Source organism: Carassius carassius, chromosome 4, assembly GCF_963082965.1.
Source record: "Carassius carassius chromosome 4, fCarCar2.1, whole genome shotgun sequence".
NCBI classification, from domain to species: Eukaryota; Metazoa; Chordata; class Actinopteri; order Cypriniformes; family Cyprinidae; genus Carassius; species Carassius carassius.
The window spans coordinates 11,748,694-11,765,989 of NC_081758.1; the positions used below are offsets into that span (position 1 = coordinate 11,748,694).

Below are 17,296 nucleotides of genomic sequence, written 5' to 3' on the forward strand. Positions count from 1 at the left end.
CTTTCTCACTTATTTAATACATCCTTTCTGAATAAATCTGAATAAAATATTTATGTCTTCAATAAAAATAAATAAATAAATAAAAATCGTACTGACCCCAATTTTTTAAATAGTAGTTGCCGATATGTTTAATGCCAGGATCTATTGTTTATGGGTAAACAATCCCTTTAAGAGTTGCGCATCCATGATCAGCAGTGACCAACAGTCAGTGTTAAGCTTTTAAACAAGGTGCTGCTCCAGCATTTAAATGATGATTGAGGCTCATGTGGTCCCTCTGAAGTCTGGTCCTGCTGTAATTAACTTCATACAAACTGAAGCAGTCCAGGAGCATACACCGGGTCTGCATTCAATCTCACCGCCACAATAAATCTACAGACATACAGTACACTGGTCTTTAGAGCAATGTGCACTGTATCTGCACACTAACCAAGCTGTCACAACCCAGATATATGCATTTGACTATAAATAACCTGATTAAATTGGTCAGTTACTTACAGTTTTCAAACAATGTAACACTGAAACATTTTGTTTTGCACTACAAAATATTCTTGGGAGTGTGGAATGAGACAGTTGTGCATAATTGAGATGCCTTTCAAAGAGAGGTTCTTACCTGTGGGGTCAAACTCATGCGAGGAGGGGACTGACGCCTTGTCGCTTTTGGGTTTTTTGTCTGGGGGATGGTCCTTGCTGAGAATACTTCCTGTCCTGTGCACAAATACACACAAATGGGAAAAAGGGTCACCGTCTCTGCCACATCATGCTATTCTTATCCAGCAGCACAAAAAAACTAGACAGGAAATGTGGATCCACTTACAAAAGGTCACACTTGTGCACCCCGTCCAAAAACAGGCACAGAGAGAGCAGACAAAACATTTCTGACCAACACAATGCAAACTACTGTTGACTGTGAATTTGACGGTTACAAAGAACTATCATGACTAGGGAGGGGTCAGGATGATCAGCTAGTCATCCATTGATCATATTTTGAGTTTAGCTATAATATGGTACTTCAAAGAGGATGAATTTAATAATGACACTTTCAAGACCAGACTTTAGCATGCTGACACATCTGAGACACTTACTAACCACAATCTTTTGAACGTTAGTGTAAATTCAGAAAAAATAAAAAAAAATCTATATTTTCCACCAAGTAATTATTTGTTTAAATTCATCAGATTAAGATTTTTACAACTTCATTTTAAATATTTAATTCCTAAACAGCTGGTGAGCTTTGGAAACCTATCAATGGCATTTTTTTTTTTTCACATTTGACAAGTGTACGTTTTGGACCCTGCTCACGTGCAAATAAACAAGCTGAAACAGCAGGAAAAGATAACTGTCTACAAGCATATAAAACTTGAGTTAATGCTGTGGATCTGAGCGTTTTATTATCACATGTTCATATCAGTGGCAGCATCAGTGTTGTGTCTACGCTCAATCTGCTCATATCGCTGTCTGCAGAAAACTGCCATTAGCTGCCTGTCTGGCTGCTGTGCTTCTCTCTGGGGCTATGAGGGCGTTTCACTAGGAAAGAGCAACAGGAGGGAGGCACTGCACTCACCTGCTCGCTTTTTTGGGAAACCTGAAAGACAAAGGAAGTTGTTTTTTTTTTACAAAGGATGTTTGAAAAAAAAAAAATGCTAATAAAGAATAACAATAGTAATTTGATTTCCACAATACCATTCAAAAGGTTGACAGGATTTCCTTTTTAACAGTGACAAGGTTTAAAAAGAAACCTTTAAAATATAATAATAAAAACCTTAAAATTATTTTATTCACGATCCTTCAGAAATCATTCTAATATATAGATCTGTCACAGTGTGGTGCAGGAGAGAAGCACGTAAACGAGGAAGATGATGATGATACAAAGTCTTTAATAATCCACAAAGGGGAAATCCGTAAGGAGAAGGCACAGACACACGTACACATCGACGAACCAGGAACATCCAAATTATAAGGGGAACGTTATTGAAGGCAATTGACAAGACACACCTGAACATAGTGACATGATCAACACGAGACAGAAACTAGGTAACACAGAGAACATGAGGAATGAAAACAGTTAACGAGTGTGACAGATCGCCCCCCTCCCGGAAGGCACAACCTTGTGCCGTGGAGAAGGAAGGAGATCGAGGGATGGCCATGGGCTGGCAGAAAAACCTTACAGGTGGAGGTTTGGGCAAAAGACGGGACCCAGTCCCAGGAGGAGGATGACCAACAGAATCCAAGGAGGTGACTATGAAGGAAGAAGCCAGGAAGATGACAGGTGGGAGCTGGCGCAGGAGGAGGAGCCAGGCAAGGACCCAGGCGACAGCCATGATGGTTGCCCACGGTGGAGCTGAAAGGCCGACAACTCCAGGTGGCCAACCGACGGTGGCGGAACAGGTGGAGGAGGAGCCCGAGGTGGAGACGGAGAGCCGATAAGCCAGGGCGACAAAGAGGATCCGAAGGGCCAAGGCGGAACAGATAGCACCAGCGACCGAGGCGGAGACGGGGATCAGGAAGGCCGCAGTGGAGCCGGAGCAACAGAGGACTGAGGTGGAACAGGAGGGCAGGAGGAGCCTGACAGAATCGAAGGTCAGGTCAGAGTCAGGGTCGAAGGGCCGAGGTGGAGTCCGGGTCTCAGAGGCTGGAGGCGGAGACAAGGGATCCTCAAGCCATGACGCCGATGGAGAGTGGCAGACCCATGTCAAATCCAGTGCACAGATGGTGGGCTGAGGGTGAGCTGATTGGCTGTCAGGATACAGCGGCGGCAGAGCTGAAGCGTTAGGAATGATAGAAGGAGGCAGGAGAGGGAGGGTGGGTGGGAAATCCAGGCATGTATACATTTCAGGGTAGCTAAAGAGCTCAGATGAAGGCAGAAGCAGAACAGGCATGTCTGCCTATATATCCAGATTAATAAAATCCTCATTACTGTCCATAGAGCGCTGCTCACCCTTAGCCATGATGGAGTGGGCGGAGCTTTCCGCCGCGCTCTCGCTGTTCATAGCGTTCTCCACCGTGGCGAGCTCTGTTGCCGACTCTCACACCTGGTCTGATGGGACAGACTTAAGCTCCGATGCAATTCTCAGCTCTGTCGCTCTCCATGGAGATGACTCGTCGGTCGCAGTGGGCTCTGGCTCTCCATCAGTGGTGGGCTCAGGCTTCGGCTCCGCGCAGTGGGGAGATGGTGGGCTGGGCTCTGGGTCCATTACCCACTCCTCAAAGGCAGCTAAATTCCTAGAAGGACCATGTCCGGACAACTGCGCTCTGCATTCATCGTTCAGGCTGGTCTTGTAGAAAGTGCAGAGGTAGTAGTCTGGTTAGTGGGTATAGTTGGCGATTTCCACAAATAGTTTTGAATGATCCTCGAGAGAAAGGCTCCTCTGCTACAGCAAGAGGAGGAAGACAGGATCAAACATGATGAAAAGAAAAACGTACAAAACTGAAAATAAAATGAAGGGAACACGCCGCTTTCACGGTGTGGTGCGGGAAAGAAGCACGTTAAACGTGCTAATCCACATAGGGGTAATCCATAAGGAGAAGGCAGAAACACAAGTACACATCGACAAGACCATACAACCAAACACTGAACAGAATGCAACTTATAAGGGGAATGTTAATGAGGGGTTGACAAGATACACCTAAACATAATGACACAATCAACACGAGATAGAAACGAGGTCACACAGAGAACATGAGGAATGAAAACTATTCAGGAGTGTGACAAGAGCTCTGCTAAAGAAACATTTCTCATTATGTTGAAAATTTCAGTAACACTTTACCATAAGGTTCTATTAGTTAATGTTAGTGCATGTATAAACGAACATGAACAAACAATGAACAATACTCTTGTTACAGTATTTATTAATCTTTGTCAGTGTTAGTTAATGAAAATACAGTCGTTCATTGTTAGTTCACAGTGCATTAACTAATGTTAACAAGCACAATTTTTGATTCTAATAATGCATTAGTAGCCTAAAATTTGCATCATCTAAGATTAATAATGTAGCAAGTATTGTTCATTCTTAGTTCATGTTAACTAAAGTAGTTAACCAATGAACCTTGATGTAAAGTCTTACCAAATTTTCTTTTAAGATTCTCTGATTAAAAGTTCAAAAGAACAGCATTTATTTGAACAAGAAATCATTTGTAACAACATAAATGCCTTTCACTTGCTCAATAAAATAAAAAATATAATTGACCCCAATCTTTTGAATGGTAGTGAATATGTGTGATATTAACTTTATTTTAAAATACCACATTAAACATGAAATGTTTAATGTCTCCGTGTTGGCAGTAGTTGTAGGTGGGCGGAGTGAATGAACAGTGCTCTCTTCCTCCCTCAATACCCATGGCTGAAGTGCCCTTGAGCTATGGATATAAAGCTGCCCACTGCTCCGGGTGTGTGTTCATGGTGTGTTCACTTCTCACTGCTGTGTGTGTGCACTGGGATGGGTTAAATGCAGAGCACCAATTCTGAATATGGGCTACCATACTTGGCAAATGTCACGACTTTCACTTTCATATAAAATGTTAATAAAAACAAATTAAAAGTTGATAAGAAAAACCAAACATAATCTTACATTACAGTAAGGGTAAATAACAATACAGCCATTTCTGTAATTCAACACAGAAAAGTTTTATATACTTCATAACTATTTAGAAAGGACTATTTATTGATAATCTAGTGAATTATAATTTAGCACAAATAAACAGTCTGGAATCTCTACTGGATGACATTCTGTCCTCAGCAACCATCACTAATGACTTTTTCCAAACATATCCAAACAAGCCCACAAGGGCCATGTCTTGTTTTCTTAGGAACATTACATCATTATTTTTGCAGTTCTGTTGGTGCGGAAATGACACGCTCTGCTTTACGTCACTATTATGTTGTAACTGCCTATATACACTGTATGTGCACCACTGATGGTTATTATTGCATAATAAATTTGCATATTTGACTTTCCATCACCCTAAACTTTCCCCTGCCCCATGTGCAGCCAATAATCTGTTTAGTGTATCTTCATGTACTGTACCAGGATGAGATTAAGCTGTGTGCACTCTCTTGTGACCCAACATTACCTTGGACAAAATGTTGTCTTCTTTCAAAACACAAGACTTAAGGCTCATCCTCTACATAAAGGACATAAATTGCAATTGCTAAAAACATTTTGGTTTAGTGGTACATTATAGCTACAACCACCTCCTAGTAAATGAACTGGTTACATGATTTATAGTAGGACATTTACGGTCATTAGCTGCTCCAAGCTGGTCTACATGGTTGATCAGATGGACTACCAGATTGTGAATCTTGTTTTGACCAGGCAGATCATATTGCTCAGACTAGTTAGAGCTAACAGACCACCTTTGACCAGCAGGCCAACTACCATGACTAAAATAAGAGACAGGTCACAGTGGTCGACTGGTGGTCCACAAGTTGGTGAGGTCGAATATTTCAGGGGTTTTCAAACATTATTACAAACTTGATGATTCTATTGTGAGGGATTCACTTTCACTGCATGAAAAGTCTTTCATTTTGTTCTTGCACTAAGGCCAAAACAAATTATTTAAATTTCTATAAAATATAACAAATTAACATGTCTAGAACTGTATCACATTCATTTCTTAAATATATACATGTATGTGTGTGAATGTATATATACATATAAATATACACAGCACACACACATTAAATCAATCAATCATTAATTAATCAATCAATCAATCAATTTTTTTAGGGTTATTTATTTGTTTTTGTTTTTTTACCCAAATGCTGGGTTCAGCCTATTGGTTCATTTTATCAGGTTATTTTATTTATTTTTTTTTTGACACAGGTAACTGTAACTCAGCTGCTGGGTCATTTTTACTGTCAATACAAATTATGAACACCATCACATACCAAACCAGCACCGGGTCAGTGTAACCTAATGCTATCTGTGCCAAACCAGTTAAACTGGATACATTAATGGTAATTTTGTGTTCTGTCCTGAGAGAAAACTTCCTGAATTAAATTAAGGTTTTACACTGTATTTATATCAAATTATTACTGTACAAATGCTGTCACACCCTAAAAAGTTTTCTGAATGTTTTTGAGTATTTTATTATTGCAAAAGACTCACTTGCCATTGAATAGAAAATACTATACATGATTTGGACACGGAAGAGAAGACAATGCTGAATAAAGTCATAGTTTTTGCTATTTTTGGACCAAAATGTATTTTCGATGCTTCAAAAAATTCTAACTGACCCTCAGATGTCACATGGACTACTTTGATGATGTTTTTCTTACCTTTCTGGACATGGACAGTATACCATACACACAGTTTCAATGGAGGGACAGAGCTCTCGGACTAAATCTAAAATATCTTAAACTGTGTCCCGAGGATGAACGGAGGTCTTGAGTTATTGAGTTGAGTTATTAATGACATAATTTTGATTTTTCGGTGAACTAACCCTTTAAGATTTCAGACAGTTTGCACAGTAAAATATTCTTGGAATAGCTTTTTTTGCCCTGTTATTGCGGTTCGTTTAAGGAAGTGTGAATGCTGCCATCCGAACCCTGGTACACACCAAACAAGTGGACCGAGACCGCTAAAAAGATTGCACTAACCCTGGTGCGGTTCGAATGAAATATGAACGCAACACGGACCAAATACTTCTAAACTAACCAAAAACAGGAAGTAATGAAGAAATACGATGCTATGCGACATGATTTGATCACAAGGAACGAGCAGTGTATCCAAAACAAAATGAGCAGAGAGCAAACGTGCAGGTAAAGTGCTGTTTTTGAGCTCTCCATGAATTCACAGGGGGTTCGCACTTGATGGGATTAGGTGTGTTTGACTTAAAGCAGCGCTGAGCAGACCGATCGGTGAATGGGTAGCGTGATGTCATACACCAATCGGTCTGCGCAGCGCCGCTTTAAGTCAAACACAGCTTTTGTTTGGGGTGTTCGGTGGGTTCCGTCACGAAAGATACATCATTCAACCCGACCAATCAGGTTGTGAATGTATCACTATGCCTTTAGTTTAGGTTCAATGTCAAAAATGCCAGTGTGAATGCTAAATGGACCAGGACAAAATGTATCTTTTTATTTCTGTGTAAAAAAAAACAAATGAACCAAGAGAACTGAACTACAAGTGTGAGCATAACCTGAATGTCCTACTATGAGAGCTGACAGCATGTCAAGTTAAAAATGTATCTAGAGGTCTTAAGCAATTGCCCTATAATGTATCCGAACCTGAATTCCCCTTAGGTCTCACTCAAGAACAATTAATTGATTAGGTGATTTTGAAAGTATGTATTTTTGTACTATACTACTTCAAAAATCAAAACAAACAAAATAAAGCATGAACATGTTAAGCTGACATGATTTTTCCAGCAGGGATTTCTGCCCTTGACCACAGAGCGGAAAAGACATTGGTTATGTACAGAAAGACTTTCATCAAACACACAAGTTTTGATGTTTCCATGGACATCAGATCCTCCATTCTCAAGAGCCACATGTATTTTTGACTTGTGCGTCAGCCTTAAACATGGCTGACTCCTGAGATAGATCACAGCGATGAACTCTGCAGCTCAACATGTAAGAGTCGCCGTATCTCATCAACAGAAAGCGTACCACTCTTGGAGAAGGAGCCTCTTTACAGAAATAGCTCAGACATCTCGTCCTCCCTCCCTCTCGGCTTCTTCCTCGGGTGTTTTTTGTTTTTGCTGCTGTTCCTTCCCCTTCACAATGGAGCTCCAAACGGGAACAATAGCCTTCACGTCAGAGCTGGCCCACTACACAGCAGCCCTGTGGGCCTGATTCCCGGAAACAGAAAGGGCTTCTGGCAGGGTCCCCTGTTTCCTGAATGTGTGAATGAGGGAGGGAGGGGGGAAGGGGCGTTTGGGATGGCTAAGAGTGAAGGCAGGGGGCAGGACTGGGCCAAAATAAAAAATCTCAGGGCTTTGCTCCCTTGCGCATCCTACTTCTCTCTCTTTTCCAAACCACTGCTTTCTCTTTCTCTCGAAGAACGTCTTTAAGCTTTTAACGACCAACAAACAAAATCACAGCTTAAACATAACTGAAACCTGAAGCACTGCCGATCCAGGCCACAACAAACAAGGTGGAGATAAAGGAGAACATCAATTCTCCAAGAAATCAAATGTGAGGTGTTTTTCTTAATGCTCAGCGAAAATTAAAGAATTATTGACTCAAAAGAAAATCTGAAAAGTTATTAAATCTGATAGATATATATATATATATATATATATATATATATATATATATATAAATGAATGATCCGAATAGTGATTAGTTCGCATCGGAGCAATGCTGGTTTTGATTCTAAACAGCAAATAACAGACTGATAAAATAAGACGTGACTGAAAAGATATTGTAAAGGAAAATGGTTCACTTGGTCATATTCCTCCTCAGACAAATATTTTAACATTAAATCTTTACTTATTATGCAGTAAAGAGTTTAAAGGACACCCACACAAGATACTATACTCTGGTTAAAAACTATATGTTGGTCTTGAATTGTAGTAAAAAATACTGTTCCCTCATTTTATTTAAATAATATATTTGTCGACTCCAATATCTTGGGACTCCATAGACTTCAAGTTTCTCAAAAGAAAAAAAGAAAAAAACAAATGTCCAAATATTCTCAGGGATATATTTTAAAGAACTAGCTATGAATGTCACAGATCTGCGAACAGTCTCTATATAGAAGACATCAAAGACACAAACATGAAACACATCCAAGTGTATAGTGACATAAACCTGTGCTACAACCTGTTACTATATAGCATTTGCCATATATTTTTTACATAAATCACAAGTGTCTGTCTGTCTACACACATACATACACACCTGGTGCATCATGCATCACTGGTCATAACAGACACAATCAATTAAGATTACGTGAATAATAAAGATATAAATATTGGTCTATTCTTCAGAAAAAGGTATCGTATCTCAGAAACTGTAGTATAGCGACAGATAATTTCTTCCAATATAATATATTATGACGTACATCCAAAGGCAACATATTATGGAAAAAGAAAAAATGTAAGGTGGGAATTGAAAGATCTGAATGACAGCTTGAGGTTGTAAGAAAGGGGTGGGGTAAGCGCATTAATTGATTCGAGTATACGTCACCAGACAGAGGTCATTTCATGGGGAAAAACTAAAAATTCAACATTATTATTAAAATTAATATATTATTAATAATGCATTTGGTAGATGCTTTTATCCAAAGAGACTTATATTGCTTTCAAAAGTAATTACAATTTATAACTTCATGCATTGCCTGAGAATTGAACCCATGACCTTGGGATTACTAGCACCATTCTCTACAGTTTGAGCTACAAGAATGCTGAACACATGAATGGACATAATTTTCTGAAATAAGATCATCAATATGCACAAATAAATGGAGTGAATTTCCTTTTTATGCCAACTTTGAGACTTGTGAACATGCAGCTCGAGTCCTACGGTTCAGATTGTGGAGCACAGTCCACTTTCGCTGTAATAAAAAGAGCAGCTTGTGCATTCTGAAAAGTTTCTCCTTTTATATTCCACAGAAGAAAGTAAGTCACACAGATTTGAAACAACGTAAATGTGAGAAAATGATGACAGAATGTTCACTTTTGGGTGAACTATCCTTTTAACACTCTGCTGTGCAGGTTACTCAAGACATTAAACCATTTCAGATAAACAAACTATGGGACAATCCACAATTTCTAAAACCCTTAATCCATTAAACTATTATTGATCCCAAATCAGTCAAACAGTAGATGGTTCCCAAGCCACATCTCTCAAAAACCCCACCAGCAAGCTGATTCACCAGCAATGTTAATGACTCAACAGTAGCAGTAGATCTGAAATATGATGCCGTTGTAACAGGGGAATAATGATTATGCTAAACTGCTCAGAAAACATTTAGCACCTAATTTTTCCTTCGTTTGATGGCCAACAGCAGTCTTTGGATTAGAGAGTCAATTGCGTGTTTTTGGTTGTATTTGAAATGATTTGTGCATCTTTGCCTCACTGAGCTCTTAAGCTGGTTAGTGTAAGACTGGACTTTAACCAAACAAGTTATCAATGAATCGCACACAGGAGCACTGGTACACAGTATAACACAGGGGTTCTTAACCTTTTTGATGTCGGGGCCCAAATTTTACAGTACAAAGTGGCCCAGGGCCCAATCAAATATTAGCACTGTATTGGTTTATTGATCTCAGCCTTGATTTGATTAGTAGTATTCAATAACTAAATGAAATCCACTTGCAGTTTAACAGTTTATTATTCATGTGTATATAAACCTGCACATAAAACAATATATGTCAAACACACAACAATTCAAGGAACAAATCAATCTGCATCAAGAACAAAATTAAAAGGGTCAAGTCAGGCATATTAACAAAAAATCAGTAAGATTTGACAGATTTTACTTACAAAAAAAAAGCCTATGGTCCAACATTGTTTTTCTTGATTTATTTTTGTTCTAACATGGTTGGCTAGGTGTGATCGACAAAGGACAAAAAAGCAGGAAACTATACGGTGCACTTACACCCCCCCCCCACCACCACACGTACACAGTGACAATTTATATAGTATAATAATAAAGTAATAAAAAATATTGTACTTGTTTTTTGTTTAAATGAATTTATAAATTAAATAATTAAAAAAGGGAAGAAAAATTTAAATACACATCTATATTAAATGATTGAACAAAAAAAAAATCATAAAAGGAGTAATGTGGGAAATATGCTTCAAAGACTGGGAAAAATAGGGATGAAATCCAAAAAATCTGTCAATAACTTGCTGCTGACGTGCACGAAAACTAGCCATTTATTGGGCATTTCTTGTCCTCCCAGATGTTTTGTTTTTCCTTATTTCTATGGTGTCCTTTACATCTATTAAAATAACATCTATATTTTTGAAAGGTATCTTTTCTTGTGTTTTTGTTCAGCCATTTTGTCAGTGCTTTATTATAGACTACTATGATTGCTAATTCACAACAGAAGACGATTATTAGGTTGAACGTTCAGAATACGATTCCATAGGTTATATTTCAGCACGAATTTCGCGAATGGACAACGACTCTTTAGTAGCACGTAGAACGCGTTCATGTCAAGTAAAGTTTTTGGGAAAAGCGCGTGGAATTGCAGCGAGCGTTTATAACCTTGCACGTTGAGAGTGCTCTTCAGAGCTAAGATACATTGTTTTTGGGAAACTCGACCCAGATCAGATTTAAGCATTCATTAATTAAAGTGAATCGGAGCAAAGGAGTCATTACTTCGCAAATCGGACGAGTCATTAGTGGACAGATATGTTCATATGCTCCGCGCATATAACATTACTCCCAAATATATTTTTAGGTCGCACAGATTAAATTTCAGGAGCATATGCGACAAAAATGTTGGCAATTTCGAGCCTTGTAGAAGCTGCTAAACTTTCTAGCTAGAAGTAAGCAATAACCAACATGGCGTTACTTTGCTAAGTTAGCCCAGAATCGTTTAACATTAATGTTATGGAATCATGACAAAAGTGATCAATTGATTGGTCAAATTTTACTAGACCTGCATATAAAAATGAAAGACAATATATTGGATTTGCTTACATGAATCACCCGTGTTCACGGTCTTTGTCAGTCAACTGAAGCTGTTCACGTGAGTAGATGGCTGGGTGTGTGCGCATTCAGAACGGTGCACACCTGCTAAATGTTAATGCTTTGTCCGGTTTAATTATGTTTATTCCAGTCATGCAACTCCTGCAGTTAGACTCCACACCACTTCCTTTTTTTTAATTGTCCTTGTAAAAAGGATCGGTGGTGTCATATAATAATGTGAGGTTTTTCAACATCAAAGGATGAACCTCTTGTCATCTATTTCTGGCGGCATGAATATAGTAATGTGAAATACGATTGGGAGTCTGCACAGGGTGTTTATTTTGAAATGCACATTATTTTTTTACCTCTATTTTGTATTTTCTGTGCGGTTTGGAAGTGGGGTGCGTCAGAAATAGACTAGGCGCCTATCTTTAGCGAAGCGGCGCGGAGAGCTACTTCTGGGACGCTTTTGAAAAGTGCCGCGGAGCGTCTGGTGTAAACACAAGCATACACTAGAGTGACCGCAATTAGCTCCGGTAACCGCGTCAGAGCCGTAACGAGCTGTAATGTGCTGTGGAAATCAGGGGTGAAACAGGCGTAACTTTTGCTTCAAGCTACGGTTGACAGTGTCTTCTTCTGCTTATTAGCGTTTGTTAAACAACTGAGGCATTACTGCCACTAGTGGTGGGATGATGTATTGTAACTGTCTCGTGGATAACAGTGGTCATTCTGGTGTCTTCAATTGATATCTTGTTTGGTCCCGCGGCCCTCGCGGCCCACAGGTGAAAAACGTAAAGTTTTTTGCGGCCCTCCAGGTGGCGCTCATGGCCCAAGCGTGGGCCGCGGCCCTATGGTTAAGAATAGGTGGTATAACACACATATGCACCAACTATGTTAATTCAAGGAACCATGTAAGAAAAAACAAAACAAAAACAAAAAACTAGGTTTAATACTTTTTTTTTAACTAGGTTTTTTTTTTTTTTTTACTTTTTTTAGATGTTTTCTATGGTAATAACATGTTATTTTAATATGGAACAATGACAATGTCTTGACTTTGGAAGTGGTTCCCCTTTACAAAAAAAGCACTGTGGTGAAACAATGGCAAGTGATTTTTTCAGATGGTAATACCATGGTTAACATACCAAAGCTTTCACCTGGTACTCTACAGTGCTTTCAAAACACTACCATGGTAAACGCCCACCAAGCATAATAGTACCATGGGAATTACTTGTGTAACATGGTAATACGCTGTTTATTAAGATATGTGTTTGATATCACGTGTTTCTGGCCTTGTACCATAGAAGTACTGTGGTTTTCTTTGTAGTATACTGGAGTATGCAGTTAATAACATGAATATGTTAATCAAAGAACAATAACTATCTGATATCAACACTGTACCATGGAAAAACCACATATTTTTGTCTATACTGGAGGAGGTTCTCCACATTAGGTTCAATCAACAAAGAAATCAACTAATGAGGAAAAAAAACACCATTGGATTCCTTCCTTCTTTGTTTACATCTATTTTGCGGGTAACACTCTTCTCGAATCCTATTGGCTGGCAAGTCTTAAAATATGTAGGATCACAGCAGAACTTGCCTCAAGCATGATAGTAACAGTGACCACACTTTCTGTCCTATTGCCCCATTTCACTGTCTCAAAGTGCTTGAAGTATGGGGTCTCATCTCCAGAGCAAGCTCTCATTCTGCCCCAATAAACCCGATGAGAGCGACAGAACAAGTGTGCTCGGGGATGCACATTTCTTCACGCTAGACTGTCTCTTCACGTTTTATTATGATTAGGATGGGCTGGTGGGGGCAGGGACTGAGAGAGGGTGAGAGGAATATATATATATATATATATATATATATATATATATATATATATATATATATATATATACACACACACACACACACACACACACACACACATATACATACATATATATATATATATATATATATATATTTGGGATGTTCATTTTAAGTGGTTAACAGTTAACCGACTGTTAAGAATTTTGACCAATTAATACAATCATAGTTAAACAGTTTAAAAAGTCATTTATTTATTTTCAGTAATTTATCAAAATATTTAAAAAGGTTTGCTGCATGGTTAAAATATGCTATGCGTATAAAATATTGTGTTTTTTAGAAAAAACAAAACATAAGTCACGTATAATAAGTCGCATTTTATTATTTCATTCAGAAACAAATGTTAGTATTTCTAACGGGTCACGACACTTATCCTTTCTAATTGAATTCAATTCTAATTTAAAATAATCAGTAAATCACCACAGTTAAAAAGTGTGGGATTGATCTATTTTTATGGTTTTAATAGAAGACTTTTCTGCTGACCAAGGCTGCATTTATTTGATCACAGATACAGTAAAAACAGTTAATATTGTGAAATATTATTATGATTTAAAATAATTATAGATTTTTTTTTTGTTCAAGAAACATTTCTTATTATTATCTAGGTTAAATACAGTTGTGCTGCCTAATATTTTTGTGGGAACCATGATATTTTTCAGGATTCTTTGATGAACAGAACGTTGAATAGTACATTATTTGAATGACTTTACTGAATGTGTGGAACTTGGTCAGAAAGCTTTAAAGTAAATGAGACTGCAAAGATAATTAATAGTCTGGGTATGCAACACTATTCGATCACTTAAATGAAAGTGATTCTGAGGTCGGGTGACTTTAAGGTATTGAAAGCTGAGTTAATATGAAAAGCCCTCTTTTGATTCTGCTTTGAAGAAGTTGATTATACAATTTCACTAGCTTCCAATTGGCAAGAGAAAGTCTAACAGACATGATACTGACAGTTTATGAATGCAGATTTGCTTTCATGACATTTGTGTGGGAGTTGAATTGTGATTAAAAGGAGACTTCGGTGCATTTTTTGGCCTAGTTCCTTTATTGCCATTGTCAACAGCGCATGCAAATGCTGCGGTCCTTGACTATAACGCATCTTTAAAACCATATCAAAGATATTTTAAATAAACACAGTGGACGGCTCACAGAGACAGAAGCTGAGATAATATTTTCATGAAACTCTTCATGAACCTCTGACGAAAAAATGTATCAGCACTGGTTTTACTTGTACTGGTCATATTGTCAAAATCTACCTGCAAAGGGCTTACTTAATGACTCTACATATTAAACTACAAATAGCATTTTAACCTATTTTAACATCAAAAAATGTGCAAACATGATGGTAGGTTAGGTCAAAGGTCAAAGAATATGGATGAACACAAGCTGAGGCACACAGCTGACTCACCAGCAGCTGAACTGAGCTGGCCATCGGCTGCATAGCAGTGCAGTCCCAGACTTGAGATTCTCCCTCCAGAAAACAGCATTTCTTCACCGATCACAAACTCAATTTACTCACACAATTCCTTGCTTTAATCCTTTTAAGAACGAGTGCAAAAAGGCTCCGGGCTCAGAAGATACAGTCTGGTCACAGTGGTGTGAGAAAGATTTCTAATGATGCGCGAGTGTAAAAAAGCACAGTGTTCATGACAGATGCAGTGGCTTCCTCAGGTCAATCCCTGCAGGCTTCAATCAACTCTTTAATTGACAGCGTACATGCAAGAAACACGCTTGACATGAGTCGAGACTTGCTCTGTGCACCACTCATTAGAAAACTTAAATGGCTTGAGATACATTATGGTTAGAACTGTATGTCTGCCCCCTGGCTACTGTTACTTGTTGAAACTAATGACACATATGGTAAGACAATACTATATTATAATATAGGCTAACTTTAATCATTACAGGCAAGTAAATAATTGAGCCCAGATGTTATTATAGTTAAAGAATTTCTAAAGTCCCAAAAGTCAATATGAACCCTGAAGGAAGAATATTTACGTGGACAAAACAAACAAAAATATTATTACTATTATGGAAAAATAAATACATTACTACATATAACTAAAATCTTTCAAAAACATGTAAAATGTTATATTGTTGAGGAGAAAGAGAGTTTTGATTGTTAAATCAGTTTGTAATTAAAAGACAGTAAAACTGCCATAAAAACAGGCCACAGAACAAATTCACAGACGTGAATGAAGCCTATTTGTTACTTTACTGAAGTTGTTTTTCCAAACAATACTAAATATACTGTAAATCAGTGTTATTTTTAGTGGTCGACCGATATTGTTTTTGTTTTTTGTTTTTTGTTTTTTGGATAGCAGATGGCGATATCTTGGAAAGCAGGTGTGCCGATAACCGATATAAAGCCGAGATATATATATCTTGGCTTTATATCCATATATATATATATATTTAAGAAATTTTAAATAATTTGACAATGGATTAAAAAAATAAATGTGTAAAATAAACATACTTATACTTTAGATGACAAAGTATTTTTCACAAAAAAAAAATATATTCACTTAGTATTCTGGGAAGTTTGTGTGCACTGGGAATCATATTTTTCAAATAAAGCAAAGGTAACACTCATTTTACATACAGCACACAGAGAAAATGACATGAATATGACAGTGGGCAAATGCATAAAGCGCAGCATAATTTGAAATCACAAGTTTAAATTTGTAAGCATTAAAACGGGCCGACCGTCACACAGAGAACGCGCGATCATGTCACATGCACACTTCACAAGATCTCACAACTGGATTCAACTAAGTTTGCAAGGTTTGTGAAATTAAATGTTCATTAGTCATTCAAACATTTGTTTAAATGATATAAACGTGTGTTTGCTTAATGCTGACTTATTATAATGTTTTCCATTCTATTACTAATAATATATAATCAATCGTTATAATTCTTTCTGTATACATTAATTCCTTTGTTTAAACGTTCTATCATAATTTTTAGACAAACTATCTGTATTATACAGACCTGTTAGTGACGACAACGAACAAGAGGGAGAATGTGAGCACTGTGTGCTCTGGCGCTGGCGTTCTCAACAATTACATTTACATTTACATTTAATCATTTAACAGACGCTTTTATCCAAAGCGACTTAGAAATGAGAACAATAGAAGCAGTCAGGTCAACAAGAGAACAACAACAGTATACAAGTGCCATGACAAGTCTCAGTTAGTCTAGTATAGAACGCATAGCCATTTTTTTTTTTTTTTTTTTTTTTAATAAATGAAAAGACAAGAAAAGGAAAAGTGCTAGTATTAGTTGGTTAACAAAAAAAAAATGTATTGGCTGATGCCGATTTTTATAAAGTGCCAAATATCAGGCAATATATCAGCCTTGGCGATATATTGGTCGACCACTAGTTATTTTATTATGTATATATGATTATGATTAGATTTATTAATATTTCGAATTAACTTTTATATGATATTTTCAGCCTTCATTTTAATTTTAGTTTCAGTTTTAATAATTTTGTTCTGGGTTTTGTCCTTTTATCAACTTTTTGACTTAAAATATAAATATTAGTGCTGAAATTAGAAAGACGAGAGCGAGAGAGAGAGAGAGAGCGAGAGAGAGAAAGAGAGAGAGAGAGAGAGAGACATCCTCTCTGACTGTCAGTGTCTGTTGTTTGGCAGCAGTGTGGGATTCTCCACATCATCTCACAGATCAATATTTCAAGCATGCTCCAATTACACCAACTCAATTATATCAGTCTCAACCCCACTGAACCATACAGTTCATCTAACCAAATGTTAAACCAACCATTGAGCGTCCAGCAGGGCAAAAAATTTGATACCAGTAACCAGACGGACA

At 37.7% G+C, this 17,296-nt stretch overlaps 1 protein-coding gene across 11 annotated transcripts in view; it reads right to left on the minus strand.

The window, feature by feature from the left end:
- The window catches only part of LOC132134566 (rho guanine nucleotide exchange factor 12-like), a 71,009-nt gene that overhangs the window by 31,727 nt on the left and 21,986 nt on the right, over window positions 1-17,296 (minus strand). For 7 of the 11 annotated variants that reach the window (XM_059547114.1, XM_059547105.1, XM_059547119.1 and 4 more), the window contains exons 2-3: window positions 1,562-1,582; window positions 611-705 (exon numbers count right to left, since the gene is read on the minus strand). In XM_059547114.1, coding sequence (XP_059403097.1) covers window positions 611-705; window positions 1,562-1,582 — 116 coding nt within the window. The remainder of the gene's footprint in view (window positions 1-610; window positions 706-1,561; window positions 1,583-17,296) is intronic. The other 4 variants (XM_059547136.1, XM_059547126.1, XM_059547133.1 and 1 more) reach the window with 1 other exon arrangement.